This window comes from Ostrea edulis, chromosome 5, assembly GCF_947568905.1.
Source record: "Ostrea edulis chromosome 5, xbOstEdul1.1, whole genome shotgun sequence".
In the NCBI taxonomy this organism is placed as follows: domain Eukaryota; kingdom Metazoa; phylum Mollusca; class Bivalvia; order Ostreida; family Ostreidae; genus Ostrea; species Ostrea edulis.
The window spans coordinates 92,307,390-92,319,582 of record NC_079168.1 but is presented as its reverse complement, the minus strand read 5'-3'; the positions used below and the strand labels follow the sequence as shown (position 1 = coordinate 92,319,582).

Sequence of the window (12,193 nt, the reverse complement as noted above, 5' to 3'; positions counted from 1 at the left end):
GAACTCAGGTCCTCCTGAATCTCCAGTCAGGTGTTCTACCAACTGAGCTCTCTGGCCACCAGTGATTAATTTAGGGTTACCAAGGAAATATCAATGTATTAGAATTGATAAGATGATAAACGTGTATTTTCTTTTTATTCCCATGTATATTGACGTAATTAGATTTTGAATTATTTCTCACATTTTGGTCTGATACACCCTGAACACCTAAAACAGGATTACATAAAAAAATATTCACTGACATTTAGCAGCATATCACAAATCCACGGTTTATATTCATTACCAATAATATATAAGCCAATATGTTAATAAAATTTTGAAAACTGATAAAAATGTAATTAATCTAATTAACTACTTAATTAGCAAAGTAATGGTAATTTAGTTAATTACATTTGTAAATTGCTGTCATTGTAAGGGAAGATTTTGGCAGAGTAATTGTAATTCAATTAATTATATGGTATGTAATTGACCCCTAACTCTGCAAAGGGACAATAATTAATTCTAATATTGCATATCAGCATATCATGCAATAATTGCACATGTGACTGTGATAGAGAAAAAAATACTTGTATTTGTGTCATCCAAGACTAATGATCGAATTACAAATCTTAAATGCATTTATATACACGTTAAGTTTTCAAATTAAGGTCTTACTTACCTCTATAATTTGACTAGAACTTCCCACTCTGGTTTTCTTCTTCGGCAGCTTGGATTTCACCCACCTCTCTATCTTATGGTTAAATTTCATAAAAACTACATAACAAATATATAAAAAAAACAAAACTAATGCTTCATACCAGTAGATTTTTTGGTCTGTGACGAAAAAAATAATCAATAGTAACAGGTCGATACTGTAAAATGTCACATCCCTGAATAAGGGCCACCATGTTAGGGCAAGAACATCCTTGCTGACCAGAGCACACATTCCAATAACAAATAAAATATTGAATACAGCAGATCCGACAATCGTTCCTACTCCCACATTACTTTTTGCTAGGAACACTCCAATGAGACTTGTAAAGAACTCAGGTGCACTGCCACCGGCAGCCATAAATGTTGCACCAGCCACATCTTCTGAAATTCCAAAGTTCTGGATTATGACTCCTAAAGAGGGTACAAAGAACTCATCACAGACAATAGCTAATGCTATAAACATGTAGATCATCCCTATCACATGTAAAATCACAGCTCCATGCTTTAACTGTTCTTCTGTGAAGGCATCCTCAAAGTAAAGGGCCTCATCACTTGAAGAGGAATTTGTAGATAGAAGTTGTCTCTGTCCAGGGACGAGCAGCTCTATCCCTTCCACTTGAAGGCCATTTGTCTGAGCGGTATCAAATAAGGAATTTCTGTTTAGCACTAGGAAGCTACCCACATAACAGGTAAGAAGTCCAGAAACTAAAATGCACAACCGCAACTTGCGGGTCCGTCTCCTCATAACAATGTCTAAATTCATATTGTTGTGTTACGATGGACTGCTTTCTTTGAATAATTACATCTTTATCAAACACTCTCTGAAATAAAAGAAATAGAATTAGTAAAATTATTTTGAAATTTTAACATGCAAGACAAAAAAGTTTAAAATGAAAAGTAAATGCAGACTATATATGCTAAAATCAGGTTGTCACACTGCAGTTAGAACTCTTTCATACAGAAACATCTACTCTTCTGATAAGCTCAACTTATTTCATACATAAAACAGATTTGGTAGTTTACAGTGTATCACCAAGAAGCACCTCCCCACTAACCACTAGTGTGAAATTTCCACTTTACCCCTTGACATCAAAGAACTTTTCTACATCAAGAGATTTATTGGAGATTTTAAATACTGTGATGACATGTGCAATGGTGTAATATTGTCTTGTACATGTTACAAATATCACAGTAGAAGAATAGGAATAATTGTCGGAACTGTTGAAGAATAACCCTTTGGTTGATAAATATTGGAAAATAAAACCAAATCCAAAGAATTTCTCAACTTCAGAAGTTTTCTTCAACATATTCCTCCTAAACAGTCATAGTCTCTTAAATCAATAGAATGGGAATTTGTAATTGGATACAACAAATTATGGAATTCATGTTTGATAATTAAGTAATGAATTATTATTTTATGAAAGATGTAGTCTCAGTAACCCACAAGGCATATGAAATACAAACACTATAGTATTATAGTATTTCAGGTTTTTTTCTGCGTGTATCCAATTTCTGCTTTGTTTGCAACAATTTCTGAATCACAGAAAAATAAATCAGCATAAATTTAATATAAAGCTTTGTTTTTGTAATAGAGTTATATAGCATACAGGTACATGCAATAATATGCTTTGCCCCCCCCCCCACCCCCCACCCAACAAGCACCAGATAACAGGCATGTAAGTCTCATTGTTTATTTAATAACTGACAAGCTAATTAAATGGGCCACGTTTCTTGTATCAATCAATGTATAATTATACCTGAGCTACTCATACTTGTAAGGATACATGATTTATGACTGTTTTCAACTTTGAAAATAATTATTGATATTAATTATTTTGCATTACAGCTACATTTGCTGATGCTTCAGATGGATCGTTCTTTCCCTTCCAGCTGATATACTGGAGGAGTTCACTGCAACCCTTTCTGCAAATAGACTTATTTACGTTATTATGAAAGGTGAAAATAACAAACAGTGATATGCATATATTTACTTGAGTGTAAACAAAAGTGCAAAATTGTTTTTTGAAAAATGGTACACAGCACAGATGTGTGATCAGCTGAGCGCATCTTCCGTAATTGACGAGGTGAAGGTCGATCTATCGCTCACCCGGATGAAGCCACTTGGAGTGAAATGGCTGACAAAGCTCTTTGATTACATGTGAACAAAACTTGAAATCGTCAGAGAAGCAGGAATATCATCCATATTGGGATTTGATTAAATTGTGACAGTAACTCAGAAATTGTGTAAATCATTTCATTGACTGAATTTTTGCATTAAAGTGTCCATGAAGTCAAAATATAAGTTAGTCTGAACTGATGTATCTTTATTAATAAAATACAGATTCGAAAGTCTCACGCTTCTAAGTGCCTTTATAAGCGAGATATCCACGGTTAAAATTGCCGATTTTCGCACCTGCTCAAAACCAATCAGCGGCACTTCCGGTTTTACTATATATAGCGATTGGGGTCTGTGACGTCACAACACATCAGTTTCAAAATGCCCAACGTAAGACATAGAGATAGCAGATCGTCAACTTCTTCCGACATCGGACTTCACATATCGTTTGAAGTCTCATCTTGTGACGATAGCGACGGAGAAGACCTGCAGGACATTGTTCCTTACCAGTTTGAACCTGAGGCTTCTGAATCGAATGAAAGCGAGCAAGATTCCTCACTTGGGGGAAGCGACGAAGATCAGCCGAGACTGGACAACACCGATTGGTATATTGAAATTAACTTTGATATAGCCTGCTTACAATTTTTTCTACTCCAAAACTTTAATATTAGTTTTCAAAAAGTGGTACATTCTAAATAAACGAATATAAAAATTCGTTTCTTTATCTGTTTTTAACTGCTTAAATCATTTTAACGATAGAACATTCTATCTAGGGTATACAGTATATATCTAATGGACAAGCGGATAGTCGTGTATCCAAGCCGTATATTTTCTAATATATATTGTTTATTGGCTTCAGATTTGTGAGTTACGTCCATAACAAGTAACAAAAATACTAAATACCGTTAATAATAGAATCTTGTAAATAAAGATAAATATTTAGACTTGCATAGACACGGAATTTGGGTATAACTATATGATTTGTAGGTGTACTTGTGGATACTGTGTACTAATGCCTACACAGAGGGAGAGCATCTGCTGTTGTGAAATTGACAGAGTCAACAGCAAAAAGGATTCATCCGACCGAAAGCTTTCCTGCATCACTCAGCATCCTGGATTCTCATCGGTGTGCCTAGATGTGTATGTGCTTGAGACAGCCTACTATCAGTACCGCTCCCAGTATGGAGAATTACAGACCAGCATTGAAGAGTAAGAACTTTTACTGTATTTCATTTTATAATCATCCTATCTTTACTTCATTTTAAATAGTCAGGAAACAAAGGTGTACATGAACACATTCATAAGTGTTTATACAAATAAGTGGTTTTCTAATGTATACAAACTTTCACAGAAGGAACAGATATACATCATATCGACAACTTGTGCGCTGGTGCTGGGGCTACCTTGGGAAAAATGTCAGAGTCCCCTTACCATCTTGTGCTGTTCAAAAGATAAGAGCTGCATTTCCATCTGAAGACTATGAGGGTTTCAGGGACCCACAATAATGCAGGTATGTGCAAGAAATGCATTTTCATTTTAAATTCAGCCCTAGTTCTCTACTTACAATTTGATACAGCTGAAAAATCAAAATCTAAGTCCTTGAAATTACTCAATTTTGGGGGTCTCCGTGGCCGAGTGGTTAAAGCATCACATTCAAAATCACACAGCCTCTGGTCGGCGCGAGTTCGAATCCTGCTCGCGCCGGTAAGTGAGAAAGTTTCCCAGTTTACTTGCGGAAGGTCGGTGGTCTCTTCAATAAAACCTGGGCGTCACCAGATAACCGAAATATTGTTGAGTGTGGCGGAAAATAGCAAAAAACAAAACAAACTAAATTTTGTAGTAATCATTATTCGAGAAAAAACAAAATTCACAGTACATGTGATTGGGATATGAAAAGCTAATTACACCTCTGTTATTAATCATCATTATGCTACTAAAATATTGACAAACTGAAAAAAGAAACCTTTTCACTGTAAAGTTATGAAAAGGAAAGTATCAGCTACAAAAATAAATTTGAACCATGGAACGGGATGTGGACCCTGCTTTCATGTTCCCATTAAAGAGTCGAGGGATAGGGTAAGAGGGGACAGGAGTTTATATACAAGCAAAGTCTCTACAAAATGTCACTAGAGTAAAATACACAATATGCTAACTTATCAATTTACAATAACTAAACACTGTATATATACTAGGAAAGTTTACAACTAATCTATCTATAGCAATATATACAATGTCATTTCCTATCAAGTCCAACTAGTTACTACAGGTCGAAACTGTCACACACTTGTCTCCTTCCTACAAAACCGTGACTTGAAATTACACACTGCCTCTTCTTTTTCAGGGTGCATGAATGCGCTGCACAGAGGAGGTGGCTTCACTGACGGCAGGCAGGCAATGGGTTCCAGCATTGTCGCAGTAGCTGATTTTACGGTTTCCTTCATCAGTGTTGATGTGTATTCTGAAATGTTAAAGAAGATCAGAAACATACATATTTAAAGTTCTTTTGCTTTTAATGTTATTTTTTTTATTGTACTGTACAATACTGTTATATATCAATAAACAATTGTTAGTCATGATTTCATTTCTACTTGTCTTGATAAGGCTAAAAAATGTATGTTGGTTTCCACTTTATTGTCCAACCCTAAAAATGGATTCATCGGATTATCCATGACAGTATATTGGGACGCACTACCTACCTGAACTTTCAAAAACCCTAATTTACCTTACCAACATAAATTTTGTATTAAGTTTACATTCATGCTGCATCTCGCTGTGCGTAAGAGTTGCACAAAGGGAAAGAACTATTGGGCAACTCGGAAATTGCATATTACTAGCACCGGCTGAAGTTGACTGAATTTCAATGCACGAAGGTTCTTCGATCTTCAATCTCTGGGGCATAAGAATAATTCAACATATAATAAAAACCAACAACCTACCTACCTACCGTTAAAAATGTTGAGGTGAAAGTGGAAACCAACATATATATATTTTGGCCTAAGTGACCATAAGAAACTGATTATGTGATAGGTACCGTATGTAGGCTCCACTGTAACCTTCCGAACACTATAGTCGCCCTGCTTAAATTTTGGGAAACTTATCTTGTACTGCAGGTCACCATCTCTAGTAGTAGCTTGTGACCTGGATGCATTCTCACTGTAGTGAATGGCAGCCATCATTAGCCTATAATATAATGTATATTTTTGGTAGTAAAAATCTAATCATAATTTTTATGATTTACCAGGTACAAAATAATATAGCGGGGAAGGGGGGGGGGGGGGGGGGGGTCATTTCTTGTTTGAAATAATATTATGGATATTTGTTATTATGCATGCTCACCTACAATACATGCCATGGTATGAAAATGAAACCATCTTTGGGGCAAAATGGTTGATGGTGCTGTGGAACGCCTCAATCTGGGAAGTCTGGAAGAGGGGGGAAAGCTTCGGGATGTCCTTCTTCATCTGTTTGGAGAGTATCAGATCTGACATCTTCTCACTGGCTTTTGATCCTATCCAGAAAGAAGAAAACAAATTATTTTAAAAGCTAAAAACTTGTTTACTCAGTTGTAATATTACAAAGTGAATAGGTAGCTTTGCATCAATCCATAGAATATCTTTGTATTCTTTATCAATTGGAAGTATAAATCAAATGAGTAGAATATTTTACCTGCTTTCAACCACTTCTTCTTCTGCTCATTGCCTTCAAGGGTGCTGTGGCACATGTTGGAAATAAAGTGTTGTGGCCGGTGTGGACATTGTGGATGTGGTTTTCGACTGACTCCCATTTGGCCCACATCACCTCTCCATTCCCATCTGGTGTGGAGGCCGCAACCCAGTACATGTGGTTGGTCAGACTCTTGCACCACTTGACCAGCTCTGCACAGTCCTTAAGCTTGGATGCTGCAACAATTTTCTTCTTAAGGCCTGAAATATTTTAATTAAAATGTGAAAAGATGTCTTGAATTTTTTATATAAATGAACAAACAATAAAGCAGAGAATTTTAATTCCAGCTAAACCCCATTAAAAAACCCAAAAAAACAACAACTTCAGTTGCTATTTCAAATGTAGTTTGTTATCATACTTATGTCCTTTCTGTGTAATTTATTATTCCTAAGGGTTGTTTTATACATTATTAGGGCAATTATATCATTAATTATATCATTACAGTAGGCGCTATATATTAATAATAATAAATAAGCATTTTAATTCTGACACTATGCATATTTTATTCACATGTATGTGCACATCGTAAAGCACTTTAGAGAACTAAATAAATGATGATAGGGCGCTATACAAATCTTTTGATTACAATTACAATCTTTATCTCCAACACAGGACAATTGAACAATACAAGTAAAACTGAATAAGTGAAAAACAATGCCAAAATCAAATCAAATTCAATATGTTCCCAAACTTTGTTTGGGGAACATAATTAAATCAAATTCATTATCATAATGATAACTGTGGTATACCTTTAGCTACATGCCAGACATCATAATAATGCACAGTGTCGGGCAAGTTCTCTCTGATCCATTTCTGGATTTGGAGATGTCTGTCTGTGACGATGGTCCCAACTTGTAACTCGTGGACTTGTAGCCATTGAATAGCCCGTTCCAGTCCCTTTTTTTCCATGCCATTGCTGTTCTTCACTTCATTGCTCTGTAAATCAAGATCAACTTTATGAATCAAATAACAATAAAAGAAGTGTGTTAAATTTGTAATAAGTACATTTTAACAAACTATTAAGAACTGAACTGCACAAAATATATGATACATAAACTTGAATTATAGGAATGTGATGCACTATTTCACTCTTACTTGAACTAGCTGTATGTCGATGACAATGCCTTCCTCTAAGTCAATGGTGCTGTATGAGCCATACTTGGCAGAGTGACCAGGAGAATCAGCTCGACCATCCCCACCAATGACAAGGGGCTGTCCCTTCTGCTGACATCGTCTAACATACTCCATCTGTTGGCTGTTCCATACACGGGCAATGGAAGGGAACAAAATGGAGGACTGATGGGTGGCGAAGGTTCTCCGTGAAATGGTGGCAATCCCCATACACTGCAGGACACGTAAAACCTTTGCTGCCAGGGCTCCAGAAAACAGGATGCTGGCAGACAGGGCAAGGTTCCCAGCTGGTATGGTTCCAATGGATGGCTGACTGCACCACTGCCAGGAGTATCCACAAAACATACACTCCGTAACAATCCGGACCATGGTCCCAACTACCTGCTGCACATCTGCTCTGGCAAACCGATGGCACATCTTGCAGCAGTTGAACAGATCAAGTAGCTGAGCTTCGCTCACAATGAACTTCCTTTCTTCTAAAGGGTTGTGTGGTACTTTACCCCTAAGATAAATAAAACACACGAGATATTCAATAATTTCATAGATATTTCATTCAAACCAATTTCTAGCTTCGTTTTCTAAAATTATATGTATATTAATTAATAAACTTCGAATATTTTAGAATATCAAATACTCTCATTGAAAATTTGAATTTGAAAGAATTAGACTAAACGTGTTCATGAGGAGAGGATATTGACCACAAAATTTAAAGCAAATATTTAACTACCAAAACTTTGCCCTAAATGTAATGGTAATTGCCCTGTCTCTATCAATAAATAACTAAACTCACTCCATATCAAGCCGTGATTCATCTGAACTGGAGCCTGATGGTTCATACATGGAGGCAGCTTCACTGTCACAAGGAGTAGCCATAGATTGGTCACTACTAGAGGAGTCATGTGTCAAAGCAGGTTTTTGTGCTGATTGCGAGTCTGGGATATCATCTCTCCCATTAAACTGCACTCCGATACTCCTCATTCTTGGTTGTAGCTCTGCTTGAACACCTTGATAAAAGACAGAGAGAATGAGTTTACTGTCTGTGACCTACACATTCTCTAACATTTTAATTGGTTTATAATCATAGATTTGCATGCATCTTTTAATTAAATAATCACCTCTTATTAATCATATTCATATTTTTTTTAATGTACTGTATTATATTTGACAATATATTTATGAAAATTGCTGCTAAAAATTTAAACATAAAAATCCAGTTTAATAACTGGAAAACAAACTCTATCAAAACAGAAACATACCTTTCTCTTTCAAATTTGCAGATACTTGCACTCTGACACTTCTTGCACGAGGGCCTGTTGTCTGGCATGATGTGGTTTTTTTTTCTTCATGTTGATTCTGATAAAAGAAAATATATTTCATGAGACGAGTGATAAGGCAGATGAATTACAATGTCTAATTGTCAACACACGCAAATAAACCTTAGTAAATACACCTCAACACAAACATCTTGCTTTGTCTGGGTTGTGTATTCATGGTGTCGAGATTGTAAGATCCCGAACCCGATCATAAATGCACACAATACCTAATCGAGTAATGGTACCAAATGTACATGAACTGATATGGGAAATATCAATTTAGTAAATAGTAGTGTTGTTCATTAAATCATATAGAGATCAACACATACTCATTTTAAAATACTGACTTTAACCCCTCTCCCCATCCCTTTAGTTATTACTTACACATGTAGCTGGATCTGGACCAGATGGACCCAGAGTGTCTGCGGCTACCATCATACATCCTGTATCCATGCCCTCATTTTCTCTTTCCTCAGTGGCTTGATCAGGACCAAGTAATTCAGCTAGAACCTAAAATATACAATACAAATGTTAGGAATCGATAGTAAATATACCATTAATTTGCCAAAGGAATATTACATGTATATATACTGAACATTTGCCAGAATGTACTTCATATTCCTAATTTTCCCACGATGTGTTGCAAGTCTAACTCTAATTATGGTTTTCAATTGTAATCATAATGTATATACTGCTTTAATGCTATATAGCAAAATGGATGCCCCCAGTTTCTATTGGCCTGTATTTCAAGATTAATCATGGTAAAGATTCTCTTGTAATGATATCTTTGATAGTTTGAAAATTGTATCAGTAAAGACAAACCCTGTTTCTTTCCCGTTTGGCTACAACCGAGCGCTCTGGGGTTGGGGACGACAAGAATGCCTCGTTGAGGTTGTCCCGTTTTCTTTTGGGGTAGATGGACGGTACCGATCCTGCACACAAACGTCTCTTGACCGTCATACCAAACTCCCTCATCAAGGAATACTGGGGTTCAAAGCAATCGGGGTTGAAATGTGCGGAACAAATCACGGTGTAATTGGACGGACCACTCCATTCAGCACGTGTAAGTTTTACGAAACGAGTCCACGCAGCACGCTGTCGCTCTTCCTTCGGGAAAACGTGCACGGAAACACTGTCTGATGGTCTATTGTTGCAGCCTGCAACAACACACATACGTCCAGATACTTTAGCAGTCATTCTTCCACGATTACCTCCACGATATAAACAAACTCAGATTGCGCCAAACATGTGTTGTGACGTCACGTCCGGAATACCAGCAACAGCCTCGTTATAGATGTCGTAAAGGTGTGCATTCGAGCGAAGATCATTTTTTGACCTATATCTCGCTTACTAAACAGAAAATCAACGTAATTTTTCGACATATCGTTTTTATTTATTAAACTGCGTCAAAAAACATACACTTGTATTTTGACTTCATAGACACTTTAAAAATTAAGACATCCATTCAAATGCTGGCTTCTTTTTTTTCCAATCCCTTCATAAGTTTTAAATATTATATTTTCACTATGACTTTGAAATAGTGAAAATTTGATTTGCAAAAAAACCTGATATACGGTATCATAAAGCATAAATCAGGGGCATATAACTCAAACTGCTAAAACTCGTCTGTATTTCCAAAATGAGTTAATTCACTTGTGCTAAGTGTTGATTATGATTGTACAAGATCTTGTATTTATTTCTTCTCAATTTTTATCAAGTTTGTGATGAATTGCACATTAAAAACTGCTGGTAATTTTTATACTAGTATATCATACCTTTTTAGTGTTGCCAAACTACAAAGCCATATTTCATATAGATGGCAGAATTCACAAGCTTAACACTATCCAGTACTTTCAGTACTTTGATTATCTTAATTGTGTGAGCATCATCATTACCATCATCATGAAGGTACGTGTAAATCAGATTAACAACTTGTAAGTATTTATTCTAAGTTTTTGTAATGTAAAATATCATTTAATCTACATTTACATTATATTATAACCAGGATTCATCTAGTTTTGGGAAACACTATTCTTTTAGGTAATGTTTGGAAATTTAAGAAGGGAATCCTGTTCTGCACCTACTACGGTGTAGAACAGCGACCTGCTGGGGGACTCTAGGGGTAATGGAGGGCTTTGAAAAAACCCAAACTTGCTCAAAATCTTCCTTGATTTTCTTTTTCATTTTGTCTTATTGAAATAAAAAAAATACAAAGGCTTTAATTTCTATTTATCAGCAACTTTAACACTGCACATTTAAACTAGGGGAATAGAAAAACTCCTTCAAGTGGATTTACAACATGTATGTGTTAACTGGAAAATATTTAATGAAACTCACTGTTAAATATTGAATTCATGAATTCAGTTAAGTCAAACCTTGGACGTGTCAAAGTTTTCAGATGGTCCCGTGAACTTAGACACAATGAGGTTCAACAGTACCTAGTTATCAGAATTCTTAATGATGTAGTTAGGGCTATATGGACATCAGCCTGGACAGCTCAGTGGTGAGAGCACCTGACTAGTAATGTAATGCAGGGGTCCCAGGTTTAATTACCAGTCCAACCATTTCTCCTTTCCTATATTACATTTGGTGCTGTGACTACCCCTGGATGTCAGGTGAGTGTTCTGCCGGAGGCAAAAAAATCTGGGTTGTGACAGTGTCTTCAAGGGCCACAAAAACAATTTAAGGAGAAAGGAAAATGTAGTAGTTAAGGCTATATGGACTGTGGACGTGGACATCAGCCCAGATGACTCAATGGTTAGAGCACCTGGCTACCAATGCAGGAGTCCCAGGTTTGATTCCCAATCCAGCCATGAATATTCTTTCCTATATTACAATAAACTTCTCTTTCTTGAGATAATGTTGGAAAATAAAAACCTCACCCTTTTAGGGTTTTGTTTTTATTTTCTAACAAAATCTATAAACCAAAAGGTTATATCAACCAACAAATTCTTCCTTTTTGGTCACCATTTCTCACACGTTAATCACTGATCATGCTGCAATTAAAGACTACTGATTTCAAGCTATCATACTTTATCTTCCTCTGATGTGAAAAACTAGGGCATGTTACTAGACTTTTATGAAACATAATTATTATACTGGAAAATTAGTGCCCTTTCTTTATAGGAATTAAATTAAGTCAGTAAAACTTTAGTATCTGTATTATTGGATTTCATCAAATACATCGGATTAATGGTTGAATAGATGAAAGATATTG

The 12,193-nt window shown here is 36.0% G+C and overlaps 2 protein-coding genes and 1 pseudogene across 9 annotated transcripts in view; 1 reads left to right on the top strand and 2 right to left on the bottom strand.

Annotated features, from left to right (window-relative positions):
• Positions 1 to 12,193, bottom strand: part of LOC125649365 (sodium/potassium/calcium exchanger 2-like) — a 71,044-nt gene that overhangs the window by 32,561 nt on the left and 26,290 nt on the right. For all 7 annotated transcript variants that reach the window (XM_056139306.1, XM_048876857.2, XM_056139307.1 and 4 more), the window contains one exon: positions 659 to 1,514. In XM_056139306.1, the coding sequence (XP_055995281.1) occupies positions 659 to 1,456 (798 nt within the window). In that variant the 5' untranslated portion in view covers positions 1,457 to 1,514. The remainder of the gene's footprint in view (positions 1 to 658; positions 1,515 to 12,193) is intronic.
• On the top strand, positions 2,974 to 5,383 carry LOC125675878 (P2X purinoceptor 7-like). 2 transcript variants are annotated; one of them, XM_056139314.1, is made up of 4 exons: positions 2,974 to 3,414; positions 3,797 to 4,018; positions 4,161 to 4,319; positions 5,151 to 5,383. In XM_056139314.1, exons 1-3 carry the CDS (start codon positions 3,191 to 3,193, stop codon positions 4,312 to 4,314), a joined length of 600 nt encoding a protein of 199 aa, XP_055995289.1. In that variant the 5' UTR covers positions 2,974 to 3,190; the 3' UTR covers positions 4,315 to 4,319; positions 5,151 to 5,383. The 2 variants fall into 2 exon arrangements, with proteins under 2 accessions (XP_055995289.1, XP_055995290.1); XM_056139315.1 differs by lacking the exon at positions 5,151 to 5,383 and having other exon boundaries at positions 4,161 to 4,771.
• LOC125675849 (uncharacterized) lies at positions 4,638 to 10,420 on the bottom strand (annotated as a pseudogene).